We start from the raw sequence: 22,678 nt of genomic DNA on the forward strand, positions 1-22,678 counted from the left end.
TGTTGTTCATAAAAGACTTAGGATACCCAAACTTTATGGCAAACAGGTCCAAGAAGTCTGATAGTTTACTTACTGATTTTTAATGCAACTTAACTAATGACAATTGAGAAATGTTAATAAAGTACACAGAAATGTCCTCTCCTCCTCCTGTGTCACTGTCTGTAACTGTCATTTGCAACCCCTACAGCGCTGCGTAATATGTTGGGGCTATATAAATATTGTTTATTAATATTCATAATACTAATAAATGATCTTTTGTGCATTATTAGTGGCTACCAGTAGATGGTGTCGTGTCCTCATGTAAAAAGTGTATCCAACTACTGCAACTTTGTATCCAACTGCAAGTTTGTTACAATCTTTTCATTAGGACACAGTGCCATCTTCTGATGTGACCCAATTAAAAACCTAAGCTTGATAATGATGTTCCCAACACCTTCCAAGCCTTAGCATTTGAATGTTACCACTGCTGAAATCCGTTTTCAGATCTGGCTATTCTACCCTTTTTCAGAGAGCAGGTGACCTAATTCATCTGGCATCTGACTGTGAAAAAAAAAAAGGCGGCTACCTTCTCTTTACAAAAGGTATCTCAGTCTTTATTTAACTTACTTACTACACCCCACCAAGACTGTAAGACATATTGAAGTAAATTAAAGCTGTTTGCGTGTATTTAATTTAGTTTATTCAGGACTAAATATTGGTTTAAAATATATTTTATTTATTATTCAGAATAACCAACATAATTGTTACCATGGTGAGCACATGAACAGGAAGCACAATGCGTTTTTGATACTCCAGTGTCTGAACATCTAAAAAGCTTAACCTACAGATTTTAGTCCAACACCCACCCAACCTGTAGTTGGAGAATAAAGGAGCAGGGGCACACTGGCTTCCTCTACTGTTACTATACAGGACTACAGATATTGATCAAGATTAAGATAAATTTAATCTTTTATGTAAGTGTATAAATGATATGTAAGAATATCTTCAGTGTTGTTTTAATATATCTTTTCAGAGTTTTCACTTAAAGATTTACATTTATAAACAAAAATCATGTTCACCTTTTTTTGATAGCAGTGTGTTTGAACTTAGAGGTGTTTTAAAGGGATACCATCATAGATATGCGATACGTTATTGCTAACTTGTTTACAGGGATGTAAGTTCAATGGTTCCCGTGCTCATTCTTCCTTAAAATACATGAAACTCATTAACTACCAACTTGTATAAACTTTAATGTCATTTTAAAACATGTTTTCAGTCTTTTAATAAAATAAATCCTGGTTATTCTGCCTTTAAGATCCCTGTTCAGGCACTTCCTATTTATAGGGGGACAGTTGTCTCTTGATTCTGATCTCTGTTACATTGGGCCCTTGGGAACACTACAAGTATCCATGAACATTGTTAAGGCATAGTCAATCATTATCATCATCAGAAAGAGCCTGAAACAATCATGTTCAGCTAGTGAGAATAATGGGTCAGGGTTTACACCTTGAAAAAACATGGCAGTATTGTCTGCCCGCACATTTCACGAGAAAGCAATTGGCATAAGGCAGTGTAACATTTATTGTATATAGATACATTTAGTTTCATGCTCCCATTTAATTTATTTCCATCAGGATAATCTGGACAAGTGACAATTTTTAGGCAGCAGGTGTTCATTTATTCCATGAAATTGTACAAGCTGTCCTTTTTTAAAGATAAGGGATAATCTTTTAACCTTAAATTAGGGATATATTATGTCTGTGTAAACAAAATGTAGAGATAATATATTGTGGAAGTGTGTGGCTGATATTATATGACATTTACAGCTAATGATTCAGAAACATATATAAAGATAATGTCCAGGCCAGGAAGACTGTTAAACATCAACCCTGCACTAAACTGTACTAAAAATATTTTAGTTTATTATGCACATTGATGCAGTCTATAGCTTGAGGATTGTAGCAACATATAAATTGTCATTTCCCTCCCACAAGGTGATAAAAAGTCATGCTGTCCCAACTGAACTTTCTATTTATTTCTACATTGGAAATAAGGGAGAAATCTATAGAGAGACCATTACCATTATTGCAGCATAGAATCCTAATGGAAGAGTTCATACCTAATACTGCAAACAACATCTAAAGCCAGTATGGGAATCAACTTGGCAGGAACTGTAGAAAACTTTATTTTTTGATTTATGTTTTGACTAATTTGATCCTAAATGACCTTGGGAGCTGCTGGGGAATTAAAATAGATGACCCCCAACTTTCATCCTTCCTCACACTTTGCACCATTCAACATACTTTATAAAATAACCACACTCTAATGAAGAGTCTGGTGTAATCACAGCTCCATCCTGTACTTGTATAGTGGCAGTGGGTGTTTTTTCGAATTTTACATCCACACCAAACTAGGATCACAGGAAGGTTTTTGGTTTAGTGTCATTCAACCAGTAAATTGAGGGGCACTGGAGCTGTCAAGTAGTAACTCTGCAGGGGATCATCATAAGGTAAGTATACCAGCAAAATAAGCATTTTCATCAGAAGATCTCACAGGGTAAGGTCAGACAGTTGGTAGCCACCCCAACCAATATCACTGCTGTTCAACATCTGACAGCAGGCAGCAACTAACTTACTGCTGCTCCCATGCATTCTCTCATGGGTGGCCACAGGTGGGACACTACCTGTAGAGTGTTGATCACTGGCATGTTTCAGCAGGTGTAAGGAAGGGGTAACCACAACCTCACCAACCATCTAAACTAAATGTTTTCAAGGCATAAAAAAATGACAGCTTACTGGGCTCCTTTTGGAAGTAAATTGTCTCTATGTGTGGCTGAAACTTTGATCATTGTTACTTGCTTTGTATGATTTCCTAAATTGTGCATTACTACACCCTCTATACCATTATGAACATGTTACCTTTCTACCTAACTGTCTTTAACTGCTTTGGTTTGCACAAGTTGTATGTGTCATAAGGAATTCCATACAATAATGTTTCCATGAGTCATCTTCCTCTATACAAGTCTATGTCACTGAGCAGACAGACCCAAACCAAAAGCTGCTCCTGGTCCTTTCATTATTGTGCTATTGGATATTGTAGAATAGTGATGACACATTACTTAGCAATGACTCTTTCCACCGATTGACATTTCTGCATTTTTGTCCTTTTGCAGCTGTGTCTTTATATTGTATTACTATTTCAAACACACAGATTTGTATCAATGTGTGTGTTCCTTATTTACATTGTTTACCAGTGCATGAAAATGATAATCTAAAACTTTAACAACCTGTATTTCTTTTATTGCAGATAGTAGAAATAACTTCACTTTGATTTTAGAAATCTACTTTTTTATGGAAAAAATATATACTTTTCATGAGTTTAACATTTTAATCAAACCCTGTCATTACCTGACAGTGTTATTAAACACTGTAGAAAAATCATTAGCATTTAACACTTATGTGTCTTCTACAAAACATTTAAAATTAGGGCCTTGCACTAAAATGTGTGGTTTATAAAAACACCAATATTACCTGCACACATAAAGACGGTAGATTCTTAAGATTACTGCACTATTACAAGCAACTGACATAACCAGAAATGTCACAAGATGAAAATTCTGCTAGCACTTCCAGCTCCAGACAGAATGAATTGGAAAGTGTCTCTGTTGAATATTAAAATGCTTTACTTTAATATGCAGTGTTTGCTTATTATTATTAAAGGCTTCCTTTAGATATGCTAAGATGAGTGTGTGGCCATTGTTTAAAATGACAAGGTTCATTAGGTATGAATCAGGAAACAAGTGTTGTGCCATCTTTTCTTCCTGTGCCCCTTGTATCTGTGAAAATGCAATGATAGGACTCAACCCAGACATTCAGCTCCAGACTGGGCAGTACCAAGTACAACCCCTGGCAAAAATTATGGAATCACTATTCTTGGAGGATGTTCGTTCAGCGATTTTACTTTGTTGAAAAAAAAAAAATCACTATGATAGCGAATTTTTGGATTTATCAAGGGCTGAACATTCTGGCATTGTAAAGCATTGCTGTAAAAATTAAATGACATTTCTGCAATGAATGGTACTTGTTTTGATCAGAAAAAGGGGAAAAAGTTTTGGAAACCCTCAACAACAAAGAGCAAATGATGGAATCACTTGGAATTTGGAAAAGGGAAATGTACAGGTAGACCAAGAAGGACATCAAAGTGTCAGGACAGAAAACTCATAGAGTGGTTCAGTGGAATGCTGAGATCATATGCCTGGAAGTTAAAACATGCACAACAAAATAAATAACAACCAAATGGCAGGAACATGAGTCAATTTGACCGAACTGTAAGGAAAAAGGATTTTCATACCAAAAAGCCAAATGTTAGATACAGCTGCTAAGTTATTAGTATGTCCCCCTTTATTTACTGTTTTAAATGATTTTTTAATTTCATATATACAGAACACAGGCAAGACAAAACAGTTTTCAACACTACACTACTACTACAAGAAAGTGCTCACCAGATTTTCTTGGCAAACTCCTGCCAGGATATTCAGTCCCAGCACAAGCTGTAATATAGCACGCTCATTACTGCCCTCCGCTAAAAGAGAGTTATTTGATAGCAGCAGCAAAGCCTCAAGGAACTAACTAATAATATAAAGCATTCTTTTGAGGTATTTTCTTTTTTTGTAATTTAAGAATTAGTCTATGCATCTTAGTCTGCTAAAAAGTTTCTGTATATAAAGTTTTGAAAGAACAGTTGGCTCAATAATAAAAGTAATGTTAGGTCTGAGCATTTGAGATTGGCTATGGCATCATAGCTTTTTTCCCACCAGATATGGAGGTGGCTTCCCTGTTTGTTAGAGCACCTCCAGCACCAGTATGATGTTAACAGGAAAATGTGAGTATACTGAAGACATACACAATTTATGTGTGAGTATATGGTATTTCCTCTAGTTGTCATCAGAACATAAGTCCTTAAAGAGTCCTTAAACTGAAAAGTCCCTAAAAACAAAAAATAAACTTACAACTTTCAATCCTGCAGGGCAGTCCGATCCATCCGGGGGTGTCCTGTATCGTGTTCTGTCGTTCAGGCATCCGTCCCCAAGCTGGCCGTCCAGGTGCCGCCATCTTCTCCTCTTTTTCCTGGTTCTTCTTCCTACATTACGTAAGCCAGGCACGATATCGGGTGACGTAGGATGAAAAAAAAACTTGCCAATCTCAAATGAGCGTTTCTAGTGGTGTAAGTTTGTATGGAGTAGGTAATGTATGTGTAATTCAAATAGATAAGACAATTAGTTGTCTTGAAGAGAGCGAGTTAAATGAGGGATTGGATGACAAGGGGGACAGGAATAATTACTATATAGGTTTATTTTAATATTTTTTCTCACTTCTAGGCAAAACCAATGTTATCTCTGTGGATTGTGTTAGGTAGAAAGCGTTAAGCTATATACGCAGATTTCAGGTAATTATCACATGAGGTGAATGGTTGTGGTCCCCGAATGTTGTTCATCAATTCGCCACAGCAACGAACCAATCAAGAATACTCTCCAGTCCTCTCTTCATTGAACAACAGGTGCAGTTCCCATTAGTTGTCCACATCCAAATACAAAGACAACAGACACACCACACACTGTGAATCTCTGTGTGAATCAAGGTGATCACAGAACAGGAACACTATGATCCACTCCAGCCCTAGGGAGCCTGTAATTATTTTTTAATAATATTAATTGTATAAAGAAGTAAAAATTTAAAAAAAATAGAGTAGGCCCACAAATAAGCATCATGCAATTATAAACAAAGCTTTGTAAAACTAGTAAAACTGTTCAGGGGAGGAGGGGGAATGGGTCTTACGGAGGTATTAAATCTTGCATCAGAATATTCATAGTAATTTGTGCAGTAACAGACTAGGTCGGGTAAGCTGAATGTTTCCAGCCAACCATCTGAAAGTTCCTGAAACCTTTGTTGCGAATCCGTTGCAATACTGCCTTTTCACTGATTGGAGTATGATGTACCAGATTTTTCCACATCAGAAATGTAGAGGGGTTTGGAGAATGCAACTTTTCTGCAATTAGCTTTTCAGCAAGAAAAGTAAACCAGCTCTTCATCTAGTGACTACAATTCAAATAATAATAATATTACAGAATATAAAAGTGTGTAAAATATACCATTGTAGAAAGAGCAGGAATGATGGAAATTTCAGCCAGAAGTACATTTTAGGTCTCTGTTAATTCAGTTCATGTGAATCATAGGTCAGCCATACTAAAAATGCACTCATAGCTGTCTTACAGTACACAAATGATTGTTATGGGAGTAAAACAAGTTTTGGCAATAAGATCGGTTCAATCTGTGATCTGTCACACAGGTGCAAATCTTATGACAGCTGCCTTTTCCTGTAACAAATGCCAAAACTGTGAATTCAAGGTCCAAATTTACAATTTTTTACATTACGTATGTAGATGGAATGTCTGTATGATCTGTAATAAAGACTTTTTATTCACCCAAATGCTCTTTTTTACACTGGTTTTTTCAACACATTGTTGACCTTTGAATGCAAAGTTTGAATCTGGCTTATTTCTCATTAGGATTTAATTCACAATACAGCAACTGAATCTTCTGGAATATGTGGCAATGAAGATTTTCTATTTTAACAAACAGTAAGTGACAATGAGAATTTATTCTCTCAAGCCAGAATAATAAAACTTTCCATGTTGTGGGTTTACTCCCAAACAAGCAACAATAGCCCTCATTTATAACTAGAAAAAGTGTGCCCATTGGAGCACATGAGGGATGGCGGCAATGAAAGCAATCCAGTGTCTGGGGAGTCAGAGGAGGGACAATGGACAGTGGAAGGACCATTGCTATACTGTACATCAACAAACACAAAAGGCAGCAACCCCACTCATAACAAATCTCTTCCCTACCAACCCTTGTCCTCAGAAGTGCAACAATGACCAGAACAAAAGAGTTCAGCCGGACCCTGGAACTTTTATTCAATGACCATAAAATGAATGTATGCATTTCATTAATTATAGCAGTTACACAAATCAACATTCCTTAAAGAGAAATTATCACCTTGGCAAAAAGACCTTACCTGACCTCCTTATACAGTACTTACCTTGCCTGTTCTTTCTCTGTCGCACGGGGGAACGCGGTCCAGAGTTTCCAGGTATGGAAAGCACGTGATCTGCTCTAATATGACAATGCTTGAGCCAAGCAGCCATGCACTAGGCCTGCACATCTAAGGAGTCCCCCATTTAATCGACAGCACTAATCTCAGCACTGGCTGCAAAGCAAGAAGAAAAAGCAAGGAAGCAGAGATAAGTTAAGTATAAGGGGATTGGGGGAAAGTTTTACAAAGGGACTCACTGTCCCTTTGCTCTGCATGTGTAAGGTAACCAAGTACCCCTATAAGTGAAAGTGGTATGGAGGGTATAATGTAAAGCTCTGTGTACATAGTGAAGTGGTGTTAAGTACAAAAAGTACAGTACAGTGTACAAACTCAAATGGCTCTTACCTTAGAATGTACAGCACAATGTACAGAGTTCAGTTGTATGTAGTACAACACATAGAGCTGTGTGCAAGATGAACTGTTGCGCAATATAGAATGTACAGGGTACAGAGTGAAATGCTGTTCAGTATGGAACGTACAGCACAATTAAGTATTTGCATAGGAATATATTAAATTATATGTCTGTGCCTTACAAAATGCAGGGGTGTTAAGCTGTAGGACATACAGCAAGTGTATCAAGTACTTTTGTTAATGCATGCTTACATTTACCGGCCCCTGTATTAGGTACACCTTGCTCATGCCAGGTTAGACCACTTGTGAATGTTTATATACTTAAGCCACTATGATTATGCCTTTATTTGCACGTCTCATCAAAATACAAGGATGTTACTTTACTCTTATGTTTGTATAAACTTTATATAAGTACACATTGTACCTGTACTATTATGCTTTTTTCATATACAAACCAGATTATTTTTCTTGTAACCATTAGACAATTTTACGCCTACATACCCCTGAGGAAGCCAATAGGTGAAAAGCGTTGGGTAACAAGACATGATACAATCTATATGATTTAAGAGACCTTACGGTTTACCCTAATTAGTTACATATTGTCTAGCTTGCAAAGCCTGACCCCATGATATTTTGGCTGTCGGATAAAGGAACATACAAAAGCTATGGAACAATCTATTGTTTTACTGATTTCCTCATGAATACATACGATTGAAATTAGCCTTAAAACCCTACTTGTTATCAATATTTCACGTTTCAGAGGAATGGCTAAAAATATACTGTTATTTATATTGTGACAGAGAGCTGGAAACAATTCTGGTAAAGAGAAATACTCAATTTGAATCTTTATCAGTTTACCACTGGCAGTGTAAGACTGCTTCTGATTTTCTGCGCATTATTTTAAGTTTCCAGCCAACATAGCTCCAATCTTTTCCTCTACTACACACCTCTGAGCACCAATATTAATAGGTCTGTGTGCATTGTATATCATCACCTCTGAATGAATGCAGAGGTAAAAGAGCAAATGTTATAAATTATTTATATTCTATACAGCTGATAACCATGTGAATTCTGTTGATGATCATTTAATCATCTGCATGATCTAACACATTGAATAACCTAAAGGAACTGCACAAAGGTGGCTGTTTTTTATCATGAAATTATTTATTTGCCTGTTGGAAAGTTAAGAGTATGCGACAATAAATCATATTTTGCTAGGTAAATCAAATAATATATTACCTTTATGAGAGTATAATTATATATTTTCCCTGTACAGTTATATATATATATATATATATATATATATGACCTCTAACTATGACTATGAGTGCTATGAATTAGGCACACATACTTTTCTATTATATATACTACTTATTATCAGCTGTAAAATTCAGTTTGGTATTTATAGCATCTTGTAGCAGTTTTACATTAGTTTTGCACTAACAATAAAAGATAGCAATGCTGCCATCATGTGGAGTAAAACAAGGATTAACACATGTAATAAAATATTTATGATTCTACTCTGATTACCACATATTTGTGGTAGTAAAATAATAAAAGATGTGCTGTTCATAAACTTACCACAGAAATCTTTCAAGTTATCCCTATAAATAAGTAAATTCTTTTTTTTAAAGTTTTTATGAGCATTATCTATAACGTTGCTTGCAACATTTAAAGAATTAAAACGGATTAATGCTGGAAAATGCGGGTAAACCCTTATATTGATTTCAATGGCGTTTATAAGCACTTGAAACTTAAACGCGTTAAAAATGCTGTAAAAATGCAGGAAAACTTGGTATAGTCGAGCAAGCTTTAAAACGCTAATAAAAATGTCCATGTAGACCCAGCCTAAAAGAAAGTGTGCCATGCCAACTTTTTAGAAAACCCTTAGCATTTAGCAATGCCATGGGTACTTGCACTACAACCCAAGTAAATAATTTCTTGTTCTAGATAGATTTAGGTGCAGTGTTCCTGATATGCAGTGGTATCTAAAACTAAATGGTCCTACGCAGTAATTTGGTGGACCAGCGCTATTGTTTAAAGCAGTGGGTGCCAACCTTTTTGGTCCCACAGACCACTAAAATCACTGGCCCCCGACTGCGCATGCGCGGGGAGCCAGGTGTCACTCATAGGGGGAGAAACCTCCCCCAGAATGATGTCATTATAACAACTCCTCCCATCACAGATCTGAGCCTGCAATGGGAGAGTGGACGGGTTGTGTCCAGGGACACGCTCGGGGGACATGTTACTCTGCGCTGGCCAGTGCATCCCCCCAGCAGGGTCCTTCTCCTGGACCACCAGTTGGTGACCGCTGGTCTAAAGCTAACTGTTGTATACATGTGTGGTGGTGGGGGAAGACAATGCCACACAACTACAAGTCATTGATGAACCCATTGCTGGCCATCAAAGAAAGGTTTGAAAACACATGCATTGAAGTGTGCCAATGATTACCTTTGTCCATTTGTGAGTGCCAGAACTGAAACACAGATCAGTGTTGGGTAGGTGACCTGGTCTCTTTCATGTCTTCCTTTAATCAAGTAAATGACCAGGTGTGCCTTACACCTTGACGGAAAAAAAAAAAAAGGGCGCAGGATAGGAAGAAGGCAGGCTGGAATAGATTGACTTCCGCTGGCAAATTCCTTCGAAGGTATTGAGGGATGGAAATTACTGTCCATTTGAAATATTGATCCCATTACAATGGCCTTGCATAGGGTTTTAAATGTATATACAATAGAGGTCAATCAAATGTAAATGGCCTTTAATGGGTGGAAATTAATTTCTGTATGTTTGTAAGGTTCTATGGATAAATATATAGGTGGTAAGGTCTGTATTAAAATGCAGTATAGCTCGCATTTTGGTGGTCATTGTGCAGAGATTGTGTTGTAAGACAAAGTACAAACAATACAAAGTGCAATGGGTAAAAAAAAAACTTTCAGCATAGTTGAGCTGCTCCCAGAAACATGTTTTTCCATATATTTCAAATATACTCCCAAATATTTATATTCATGATCATGTTCACACAGTGCCAGCCATTTATTATCAAGTGTTTTATTGGTTGTTCTCAGTATTTACAACCTGTACATTCAAAATTTGTTTAGAGCTATGAGGACCATAGCTAACAAAAAGCACATATAAAACAAGACTGAAAATGATGAGTGTTACAAGCAGCAAAAATATATACATAAACTAGCAGTGCAATAATATATTACACTAAGCAGCGCCAAAGTGGAAATATAGCACCATGTGAATCATGTATACATGGTAAAAACACATTCAAGTATTTGGATAGCCCCATTAATATTTAACAGAAGATCAGAAGACTTAGTAAACCAAATAACCTGCCACAATATGAATATGCAGCTCAGTCAGTGCAAATAAGCATCAGCTTATTACAAAAACAGTATTACCGCTGTAAGAAGTGACCACAGTAAAATTAAGTAATACAGGCACATTAAAAAATGTCTTAAAAAAGGAATAATGAACAATATCTAAATTAACAAAAATAAAAGATCACAATTCTAGAAATACTATTCAAAACAGGACATAACTACTACTGTAGTGTTAATAGCTATGGAGATTGTTCATTGTGCCCATGGTGACCTTACAATATAAAATAACACTAACTTAAGACATACTAACAAAAAATAATGTTAAATAAAAAAGTACAGAGGCTATTTAGTCTACATCGCTGTTCTGACAGGTATCAATTATAAATAATTTTCATTACTGAGCCCCTGAAATCCACAATTTCAAAATAATTAAATATAACCAATATTAAAATTATCATGTGAATACCACACTGTAGAGGTTTTACAATTCATAAGCGTTTTTAGCTTTTTAAGGCTGTACATAAATACATCCACGTAAATAACAAATTCACAGTTATTGTGGTGTGAATATACAGAGGATACAATCTTGTTTTTCTTTTTTAACTTCAGATACTGAAGTTTTCTAATAAAATAGCTAGGCTACAAGTAACTTGTTTTCATGTAGCAAAGCAACTGCTCCCAAGAGCATCTGGGAATAGTAACAGCATCACACCCACTCCATCCAACAGTTAGCCTGTTGCTACAGACATGGGTGGCATTTACAGTTTTTGACATTTGCTCTCATTCACACCACTTGAATAAGACAACAAACCTCAGTGATCCTCACATAATTACTTGTGGACATACAGTAATGTAGACTATTGGTCCAGTCAGTGTTGGTAAAGTGATGCTGTGTGTTCCAGACATTTTAATCCCTCCAAAATATTACACTGATTTTACAACAGTAGGATAACAAGAAATGGGTAAAATATTCACTTAGATAAGAGGTTTATGACCCCTAAATTATGGAATGTGAAGGAGAGTGTTTAGAGTTGACAGTTCTAGATACAGTCAAAAGGACATCCATTCATTCATTCATCCAAGCTACTGCAGATATCTAGTCTCCTCTGAGCAGAGCTGGAGTTCCTGACTTGAGACCTCTCGCTCTTCCTAAGACCCGGAGACACTCCCGAACTTCCAGGTGTCTTGAAGAATGTGTCTTTGTGAATTGGACGCATACTCTTTGGAGTTAATGGTGACTGTTTTGAAAGAAGGGGAAAAGAAACAGTAAGCAATACAGCGGAGTTTAAATGGTGTGAACAAGTCAGATATGAAAACATGTTTATTGACAGAGAAAGACTATTATGTGTGCTTTTATTTAAAGACCAGCTATTAAAATGCAAGGTCACCATTGAGGACAAGATTTAAATTAGACATCAGGGGCTAGGAAACACTTTAAAAAGATACAAGCTTGGGGTTGAGGGTGAATGCTCTATAGTTGTTCTTCTTATCATTACTTCATTATTTACCAAGTCACAACCCACAACTAGGATGTGCATATCTAGAGCTGGGAAACCAAATATGGGTAGGTTTGTTTCAGCATTAAGACTTGCCAATTAATGATAAAAGGGTACATATAACAAACTTGCAGCGTGTATCTTTAAATGTAAGTTAGAGACTAGTCAACAATGTAATAGAACTAAAAATTCCTTACCTGATCGGGTTTAATAGGAACAGGCTGGACCACACACACAGGAGAGTCTGCAGATGTGGAATTGGCAGGTTTTCCAGACACTGGACTCACACTCGCTGGTGGAAGAGCTGCTGGTGGTTCCAGGGAAGTTTCACATAGTGGAGGAGACACTACTGATGGAGAACCAAACATGATGGGTGAAGGAGAAGCCATGCTGTAACTCATGCCAACAGGGCTACTAGCAGATCCATTACACACAGCAGAGAGTGGGCTGGGAACTGCAGGAGAACAGATGAATGGGAATGCAGCAAGAGCTGAAGATGGCACCATTACATAGGGAACATTAACCTGCGGCAACTGATTCTGCTGTAGGCCGAGAGCTCCTGCAGCTTGACTTGCAGAAAGAAAAACATTGAAACCATTTAATCCTAAACAAAAGAAAAAAAGAAAAAATTAGAACATATGAAAACATTTACATCCATGTTTTGATAGTTTCAGAAAACTGACTACACCATAATGCTCAACTAGAACCTATGATGGGGCATCCAGAACCATTTATTTTTATGTCAATGCTCTATAAAGCTACTTTTGCAATGGAACATGACATCCTAACACCCCCTCTCCCACAAAGTTAGTTCTGGGGCCCATACAAACACAAAAAAACGTTTATTTTGTGTGGTAGTTCACTGGTGGAATGCCACCTAAAATCAAAAGGGCAAAATCCTGAATCAGTGAAACAGTAAGTTGAAAAATGTAGAATATTAATAATAAAATACAAATGGAACTTAAACCCACCAGCTGTTGAGGGAACATAAAGATACTGTGGTGGTGCAGTAGATTTAGGACTTGCTTGTAGTGCCTCATCTTTGGTATTCAAAGCATGTTGAATGCCATTGGCCTCAAACACTTTCTGTACAGCATGAGCGGAATCTATAGGTTTTTTCTCCCCACAACGATCTGGTGATTTATAATGAATGCTCTTCTCGGTGCTCTAAGAAAGAGTAATATTTGGCATTAATCCTCAGAATATGCATTTTACAAAGACACAATTGTTTCATATGTAACAAAGTTATGCCTACCTTTGGTGCAACCAAAGAATTAGGGGCATTATCACTACTATCTGTTCTTTGTTTTGTGGCAGATTTGTTGCTTTCAGACAGGTTTCTCAGATCTGATGTAGGAGGTGTACTGCCTTCTCTTTGTGTATCCAAACCTCTTTCTCCAGGAGTATTGCCGCAGAGCATTAGGACAGATGTGGATGGAACATACATGTATGGCTGGTTAGGTAGAAAGCCATGACCACTGTGGTCCAAGTTAGAAGGGGTTAAAAACTTTAAAGTACTCATATCATTGTGAGTAACAGAGCTCTCCTGGTCAACACTATTCCTGATACAATACTCAGGTACAGGCACAACAACAGAAAATGGCACTGGACCAAGGTTTCCTGTGGGCAGTTTATCTGTAGTAACCATTTGGACCCTGAAAGACATGGAAAAAGAACAAAATCATAAATAAAACAAAAACACAAAATTATTAACTAATAAATAATAATTAAAACCCTGCTATGTTATATGACTATATTTGAATAGAACAAGTGTTTTGCCACTAAATGGTAAGTGGCCATTTCAGGTTATCAGAAGCCAAAAAATGGCCTTAAAATAAATAGGGTGTGGTGGCAGGGTCTAAAATAGTTTATATTAGGTTCTGATGGGAAAATAGTGTTTTGACAAGTTGAATTAGCATTTCAACCAATAAGTCTGCAGTAGTGCAACCCCTTTCTGATTTTTTGTTCCAAGTATACTTCTGACGTAGTTATTGTTTATTTAGACTTACCTGGAGTCTTCTTCAATGTTCTGTCTATATATAGATGCGAAATGTGACATCTTTGATGAAGAATCGGTGCATTCCGCAGAAACTAAAAGTGCAAGAAAAAAAAAAAACAGATATGAAGAATAAACTGTTGGGTAAAAAAAAATGTCCTGTAATAGTTAAACACAAATGGACTACTACTTGGTGTCTCTGAACTGTCTTCTGGTTAGGTATTTCCATCTAACTGCCCACACTACACTTATTACAGTGAAACTAAAGTCACTTGAAAATAAATCTCCAGGACAAAGGAGGTATTTTGGCAGACATGGAAGGTTTTTTTCCTCAAAAAATATTTCCATGAAGCACCCTGTGAATTGACACAAGTCCCGTTTTAATATTGCACCCCTACGGGAAGTGGTGTTTTATTCCAATGGTCTTTATGTCACTTGCGTGTCCTGGAGAGACTAGGAGTCAACAGGAGGAACCTGCTATTCAACCAGTTAAGTAGGAACATTCCCACGGCCTCAGAACTAGCAACGTTTCTGCAAATCAACTGACAAAGAGGCAAGTATGAAGCCGTTCTCTGAGTGGGCTATTGTGCTGGCACTTAACCCCCTACAAAACCTTTTTAAAAATTACTTCTATCATAAATACAAGACCTACCTTTTTGGAGCTTATGAGGACTGCTGGGCTCAGAGCAGACTTTTCTTTTCACAGTATTAATAGCCTGAATGTGGGTAAATGAGGAATGACGTAGCAGTCTCTGCTTGTTGCTGTCAGCTGTGGTAATGAAACCCTCTCTTGTAGAATCTGGTGATGAAGTAGTAGTCATAACTTCCATTTTCTGATCTACAAAACATAAAACAGATTTTTTTTTTTAGGATTTTCCACATGAAAAACGTTATTAACCATGAATGACAAGCAAAGTGGCTAACGGGAATAAAGACAAACTTACCACCATCCATCCTAAAATCTGAAGGGCCAATCCATTTGAATGCAGGTTTTCTCCCACGCTCTTCTGTTACATGGACTTTCTTAATCAATCCAAGACTGGTCAGAACATTGGCTATGTCATAAAGACGTCGTACCTTGGCTGGAAAAGCAAAACAAATGATAAATACATGCAGCCCATACTGCTATTTTAATATTAAACAGGATGTATATAGCGCCAACAGATTATGCAGCACCGTACATTAAATAGGGGTTTCCCATGACATACAGTGACACAGGATGAGGAGAGGACCTGCCCCGAAGAGCTTACAATCTAGGAGGTGGGGGAAGTATCACACAATAGGAGGGGTAATTATTATTTATTATCTCATGGACAAAGTAATGCTTACTTTTAAATTTGCTGTGATCAGAAACATCTTGACTCTCCTCAATGAGGATTTTGGCTGCTATCTCAAGAGTAATAATCTTGGTGGTTGATACAAGGAACAGCATGACAAACTTCTGGCTCATGATCCTCAGTGATTTATCCTTTCGACTGCTGGCTGATGCTAGGGTAAAATAATAATATTAATTAGTAAAAAAAATAAAATAAATGGTTGAATCAAATCTCTGTAAAGCTTTACTTGATATGACGCAGTCACCACATAGCCACAAGTTTTTCAGCCACCCATATATTTAAAGCTCTGGCTCTGTGCTGCTGCAGGTATTGATTTCTGGGTGTATGAATACATGTTACCGGGCTCATGTCATTACAGGGTGGGGAACCATGGCATGCACAAAACAGACAGAGGCTCTCTAGTTTATGTATACTTTATAACAAGATTAGACTTGGACCTTCTATGCATAGACAAATACAGAACAAGAATGTCACACTTGTTCATTAGAGGTTTACAATACAATGACAGTATAAGAGTAGCTCATTGTCAGCAACAGATTAATGACAGTAACTCATTTATTACTCACCAGATGGGCAATCTGTTTCAGAAAACTGCAATGAAGAAGCACCATGGTTCATGAAGGAAGAGTGCTTCTTTGGATCCACTGCAAAATCCTTGTGCTGAAAGGTGGCAATCTGTGCGCTGTAATTCTGCCTTTCCCCGTCCCTCTGCAGGTTTTTTAAAGTTTCATTAAGGTTGTGTTGTCCATGCCAGCAGTATTGATTCTTTGCCACCCGGCTCACCAAATGCAGGGACTCCAAGACATTCACTATGTCATAGATGCGTCTCCGCTCCACTCCTAGTGATGAGAAGAATGAATAAATCACTATGCACAGAACTGGAAGGGATCTCCTATCGTTTTTTAATTCTATCACATATAGTTTAATTATCAGACTTGCCCCTTTTTAAAAAAAAAAAAAAAAAAAAACATTTTTTCCTATAATAAAACTAAGTATGTTACATATAATAAGTATATTCTTACCCAGGCTGGCAGCAGCTTCGTCCAAAGAGATGGTTGTTTTCTCTGTGGAAATAGGGTAGCTAGGATATCGAGCCAAAAACTTCTGACACAGAAGCCCCAGACTCTTCTGTTTTCTGCTTGGTCTCTTCTCTAGATCATCAAGGTCATCCACTGTCTCAAACTGACAAGAAATAATAAAAAAAAAAAATATATCATGTATTAAGGTTTCTTTAAGATATTCTACAAGAACCTGTGTGAAATCATTAGAATCAAAGTGAAATGGCATTTTTAGATAGGTCAAGGAATGACAAAATTTTAAAAGTATGATTGACCAAATCTAAACAATTCATTTGAAAGAACATCAGACATAAAACATCTTGCCTGATGAGTACATCCCCCCCCCCCCCAAAAATGGAACATCCCCTAAAGTAGAGTGATGATTGTTGGGATTACTCATTTTTATTTGCTGTCAGCACATATTACATAAATTCAGTAACTAAACTGATTCCTTCCGTGGTTTTTCTACCTGTTGGGCATCAGACTCCATGTCCTCTGGCTCCTTGTTTTCTATGGGTCTGAAGAGTTCTTTCTTCTTTTCCCTGTCTCTGATTTCTGGACTGGCAGCACTAATAAGCATCTTTAGGTTGGCAGTGGGTGTCCACGGGTCTGTGAGAGGTCTGTCTGCTGCTTTCACAGGGGTGATGGGAAATTTCTCCGGGGTGAGACCCTTTTGTTTTGACAGATCAATGGGCTCTCCTTTCAGTGGTATCCTTGGACTTATTTTGAATCTGTCACACATATTCTCCTAGAAACGACAAAAAACAAACAAAAACATAAATGGGCAGGAATAAGATACATTTTGCATAAAAGTAGAAATCAAATCAACCCATTTGTCTTTGGCGGCCCCAATATTAAATGTTTTCTGGTTATAAAATTAAATTTTTAGGGATATAAATGTGCTTTCCGGACATTCATGCATATCCTTCCTTAACACGGGTGTGGGGTAAGATTGACTCATATTGGTACATTGCAACGCATCAGGTCTGTAGAAGAAGGCTAGGACAATGAGCCTGATTTATTTAGGTTCTCCAAGACTGGAGAAGATACATTATCATGAGCAAACGAGAGAGAAATAGTTTTCAGGAAAGTCATCTGCTATTAGTTAGCTAATATTTTCAATCCTGGACCAGATCCATTCCAGGTCTGCTGGATCACCTAGGCTCTCCAATGGTAATCTATCTTCCCATGTCTTGGAGAGCTTTAATAAATCCGGCCCATTCAGAGAATTCCCAACAATGTCGAAAATCATACACAATAATATTTCCTTACAGAAGAGGATGAAAGCTGCACATTGGATATCCAGAGATCCATCACTGCTCATTGATTGTAGCCAGAAATCTATATCGCATGTCTAGACTAAACCCGGATAGCTAAACCCCCCACTTCCATAGAGGAATAAATACGATTTATGGTTCTGAACAAGCAAAGCCTGTCAATTAGATGTATTTTCCAAACATATATAGAACTGCTATACCCCCACCCTTGCTTGGGTAAAATAGCAGATTTCCGGTAATATCCAATCAGTATTCTCCTAATATTGTAATGTGGATGTGTTAAAAAAAAAAAAAAAACCTATGCTATGTACAGATGGCAGAAATGATTCCAAAACAGGCAGCGTTGGCATAGACGCATAGAAGTCTTCCTATCCCCCATACAAGGGGAGAATTAAAAGTTTCCAAACTTCTGTGAAAACTTCCATGAAAGTCAGTGCATGTATGGGTATTATATGGAGTCACCCAGCGCTGCAAAATGCAATGCAAACCCTGGGATATACATTTGGGGAAACCATCCATACAAACCCATTGTTATTTTCTGAAGTCCTGGCATTGGTGTGATGGGTGCAGGATAATATTGGGCTGCCACCTACCTTCTGGGCACTCCTGCCATCCTTGTCCGGGTCCCCTTTACTCCTCTTGGTGCTGGCCAGGTCCTTGAGGGTCAGGCAGCCGGTGATGTCCATGTCTGGAAGGAGAAAGGGAAGTGATCAGAGTGCTCGGAGATCCCGCCAGATGTTGCTCAAACTTTGGGCGCCCGATCTGCCCGGGACTTTGCTGGGACTGTTCGTTTTGGCGCAAAGGAAATGCCGGGAGTGTAACCTGACACCCTGACATCAGGAGGATCTGCTGACTCACAATAACCCCTCAGTGCTGCCCACCACCACAGCTGGAATGGAGGGAAAAGTCAGCGGCCAGTGCTGAGCAATGTAACCCGGGCAATCGTCACACAGCCCGGGCCATACAACCGTACAACTTACCTCTGTCCTGAACCATCAGATGAATGGGGGCTGCAGGCACGATGAAGCAGTGGCTATAGATGATTGCAGCACAGGGCAATGGAGAGGGATCGGCTATAATGCAGAGACTATGAATGGAGCGGACATCCCCTGGCAATGATCACCGATTCCAATGAGCGATCCGATAAAACTTTCCTCACTTCTTCCCGCATCCCGCTACAACTTCTATTCTGGCGCCCTAATACGTGACACTTCCAAGTGACCAATCCCAAACTAGATCAGTTAGTGTGAACCAATCAGATGCGACGTGTAACCCCGCCTCCCCGGCTTTGCCTGCGTGCTTGTAGTGGGAAGGTGTTAGCGCTTAGCGCGCTCTGCCAAGCCTCTCCCGCCTTCACCTTGTCTGCTCGCTGCACCTGGGCCGGCCGGCCGCCCGCACTGCCCACTGCGCGCCACAAGCTTTGTTATGGGGGAGGAGGGGAAGCCATGACCAGACCCCGCCAAACTTTGTAACTGAGCTCATTGCAGTCACCGGGGAGGGCGGGCTGCTATAGAAGCAGCGTATTACCATATGAATGTAAAACTTTGTATATTATGAGGAGGATTCGCCCGGGTTAGTACTCAGTCACGTGCTGATAGCTATGGGAGGGGCGGGAAAGTAGTCAAAAGTTTTGTGTCACGATAGAGTTGATTCGCATATTATTCATATGTCATTCATCTGTATGGTGAGGTGTGTAATGACATCAGTCTGTAGATTCTGTTCTTATTAGAATATTGCATTGCTTGGAAAAAGATGTGTTTTATATAATACGTATTGGTGGAAAAAGTGTTAGAGATTGGTATTGTGTGGTATACTGCACTTCTCATAGGACTCCATAAAAGGGTGAATCAGACATTCTCTAGTGGGGAATCTTCCAGGCCAATGTGTGTCAATGGTGCTAATTTATTCTCCACCAGGGAATGTTTCAGTGAATGTCCAAACGAGCCCTGAGTGTGATTTATGTAAGAATATCATACATTTCTTGGAAAGCGACGTCTAATGTTCTCACTATGTGTGATACGCTATTTTGTCCCATTCCATGTGATCAGCGTCACAACAGTCATCGGTGTGGATTGCTGTGCTTTGTTGCAGTATAATGCGTGGCAAAGCACATTCATATAGTGTGAATAAAGTCTAACTTGTGCATGGCAGGGTGTGCATATGAAGCGTACATCTTTGTCCTGTAAGACATTAGGGAAGTATGAGTACAAGCTATGACACAGGAGAAGAGCAGAGCTCTGCCCAGCGGAGCTTGCAATCTTTAAAGATCTCAGAAGAAGATTCCTTGTTTTTGGTAGGTTCATATTCGATACAAAACCAGCGCTGATCATTTGGATGCAGACACCTAGTCATGAGAAAACGAATGTGCACTTTCAATTTTAAAGCATACCTAAGCTCATAAATTTTAATTCAAAGAAAAGTGTGGACAAGCCGTTTATTTAAAGCAAAAGCTTTGTTAGTGTTTTTTTTATTTTTTATAAAGGGTGCAGCACCACTTCCTTGATTCTCGATTGGCTGCTCCTTCTGTGCATGCTCAAGACGCTCGTTGATGCGCAGAAGGAGCACCCAAGTGCCTCCTGGGATGCAACAGTAGGGAAAAAATTGCCAATCTCACGCATGTGCAGTGTGATCGGCAAGTTTGTCCCCATCTAAGTCTCTTGATCTTGACCTGCACAGTTAGAGATCGGGTGATCTAGGAAGAAGAACACGAAAGAGGGGAGGCCCTCTGGGCCGCATGTAGACAGATACCGGGATGATGCGGAAACCAATGGAAGAAACTTCTCCACAGATTGATTGGTCTGCAGGATTAAAGGTAAGTGTTTTTTTTTTTTCATGTTTTTGGGTTTACTTCTACTTTATGGTTTTGCAGACACACACAAAAGGAGAGACACTTAAGCTGTGTACACACACGTCCAATAAATATCGTTGGAAACGAACGACCGATTGGCCAAAAATAGTTCTAAAAAAAGTGACCGAACGAGGATAGTCGTTGGAAAAGAACGACCGATTGCCCAAAAATCTTTCTAAAAAAAGTGACTGAGGAACGAGGATAGTCGTTGGAAATGAACGACTGGAGTGGATCGGATTGGACTACGATCATTCACCATCTATCGTGTGTATGTTGTTCAGTGATCGTGCATGTTCTGAGCATGCGCAATGAACTAATGTTCTGTACAGGTGCTTCACTGTATTGTGGTCGTGTGTGTGTGTATTTTTATATATATATATATATATATATATATTGTTCACTTCCTCTGGTTCACGTCACTTCCTGTATCATTTAAACAATCGCATCTATCCTGTACAATATCGAACGATCGTGTCGTTATCTCCATGTACAGGATGGATGCTATACGATCGTTCAAAGATATCGTGCAAAATACTTGGTCGTTTGTTTACCAACGATAATTATTGGAAGTGTACATACCTTAAGCGCCGGTTGAATATCAAGTATTATCATGCAACCTCAGATGAACAACACATGACATATTACATGTGTCCTTATTTATTTAATGCAGAACTAAGCTAAAAATAAAAAAAATCACCCTCGTCTTTAATCCCGCAGATCTGTTGATCTATTAGGAGGTTTCTTCGATCAGGTCCCACGTCATTCTACTATTTTTTTTTTTTTTTTTTGGGTTCTATTGTTACCTGCAGAAAGTCATTAGACAAATAGCACTGTGCTTTATAAATGTAGCATGCACTATTTTTTTTTTTTTTTTTTTGGCCTGGCGTGTAGGAAGCTCCTGGCGCCGCCATCTCCTTCAGTCTTCTTTCAAAATCGGACATGTGCAGAAGGAGCAGCCAGAGCCTCCCAGGATGCATGGTATATGTATCCCGGGAGGCTCTGCGCTCCCATTCTGTCTTGATCACTGCAACGGATCATGACAGAAAGGGGTAAATGTAACCCCCCTTTTTTTCTTTAAAAAAGGGTGTTCCACCCTTTTATATGAAGTAAAATGTTTTTACTTCTGTGTTTTATATAAGTAAAATCTAACTTTTATTTTATATAAAACGGTTGGCTACCCTTTTATGTAATGGAAAAGTTTTGAGTTTAGTTCCACTTAGGCAATGAAACTTCAGAAGGCAGAACCAGTGTGTGACAAATTAGGTATACCCTTACTTAGGAATTGAGTGAATAAGTAGTCAAGTGCACATTAATTGATTTGTACTTTACCTAATTAATTGATCTCAAGCACGTCACCTTTATAAAAGCAGAAGTTTTGTTGCTGGTCTGGCTTATTCAGGGGTGTTAATACCAAAGAGGTAATACATCTACAATGATCTTAGAAAACTAAATTGTTGCTTAAACCTGATATAGAGATGATCAAAATATTCATATAGTTGGCTCAATAGTTTAAGAATAAATGGTATTGCACTCTAAATAAAATGCTTACTTTGAAATTAAAGCTATGCGCACATGTTAGATCATTATTGCCCAACAAACCATCATGGTTATCTCGGGTGACAATCTGGAGTGTTTACAGCGGTCTGGGGTGTTGGGGTTCAATGACATGAGCACTGTGAGGCAAGTTGGTTCAGTGTTAGGGGCACTAGATGATGGGGAGATGCTAAGTTCGGAGTACCAGGTTTGTCATCCATATAAATACGGCACAAAATGTCTGCTTCTGGTTCTGCAGGGAAGCTTCTTTGTCTGAAAGTCCTGATTACAGTGCAGCTTTCTGGACCGCATTGTTCAGTGA

At 38.4% G+C, this 22,678-nt stretch overlaps 1 protein-coding gene across 1 annotated transcript; it reads right to left on the reverse strand.

Annotated features, from left to right (window-relative positions):
* Positions 1-10,514: 10,514 nt before the first annotated feature.
* E2F7 (E2F transcription factor 7) lies at positions 10,515-19,161 on the reverse strand. The gene is made up of 13 exons (XM_072401398.1): positions 18,956-19,161; positions 18,569-18,663; positions 17,168-17,446; positions 16,663-16,822; positions 16,207-16,479; positions 15,633-15,791; positions 15,248-15,385; positions 14,956-15,141; positions 14,317-14,398; positions 13,563-13,962; positions 13,279-13,474; positions 12,505-12,911; positions 10,515-12,049 (listed from the first exon to the last, which is right to left on the reverse strand). Exons 1-13 carry the CDS (start codon positions 18,969-18,971, stop codon positions 11,882-11,884), a joined length of 2,559 nt encoding a protein of 852 aa, XP_072257499.1. The 5' UTR covers positions 18,972-19,161; the 3' UTR covers positions 10,515-11,881.
* Between the last annotated feature and the right edge of the window lie 3,517 nt (positions 19,162-22,678).

This window comes from Pyxicephalus adspersus, chromosome 2, assembly GCF_032062135.1.
Source record: "Pyxicephalus adspersus chromosome 2, UCB_Pads_2.0, whole genome shotgun sequence".
Taxonomy (NCBI): domain Eukaryota; kingdom Metazoa; phylum Chordata; class Amphibia; order Anura; family Pyxicephalidae; genus Pyxicephalus; species Pyxicephalus adspersus.

Coding starts and splice junctions, on each gene's coding strand:
- E2F7 (XM_072401398.1), bottom strand. Junction 16,480..16,662: donor CGAAGCTGCTGCCAGCCTGG/GTAAGAATATAC, acceptor TCTCATCACTAG/GAGTGGAGCGGAGACGCATC. Junction 12,050..12,504: donor TTCCTATTAAACCCGATCAG/GTAAGGAATTTT, acceptor CTTTCAAAACAG/TCACCATTAACTCCAAAGAG.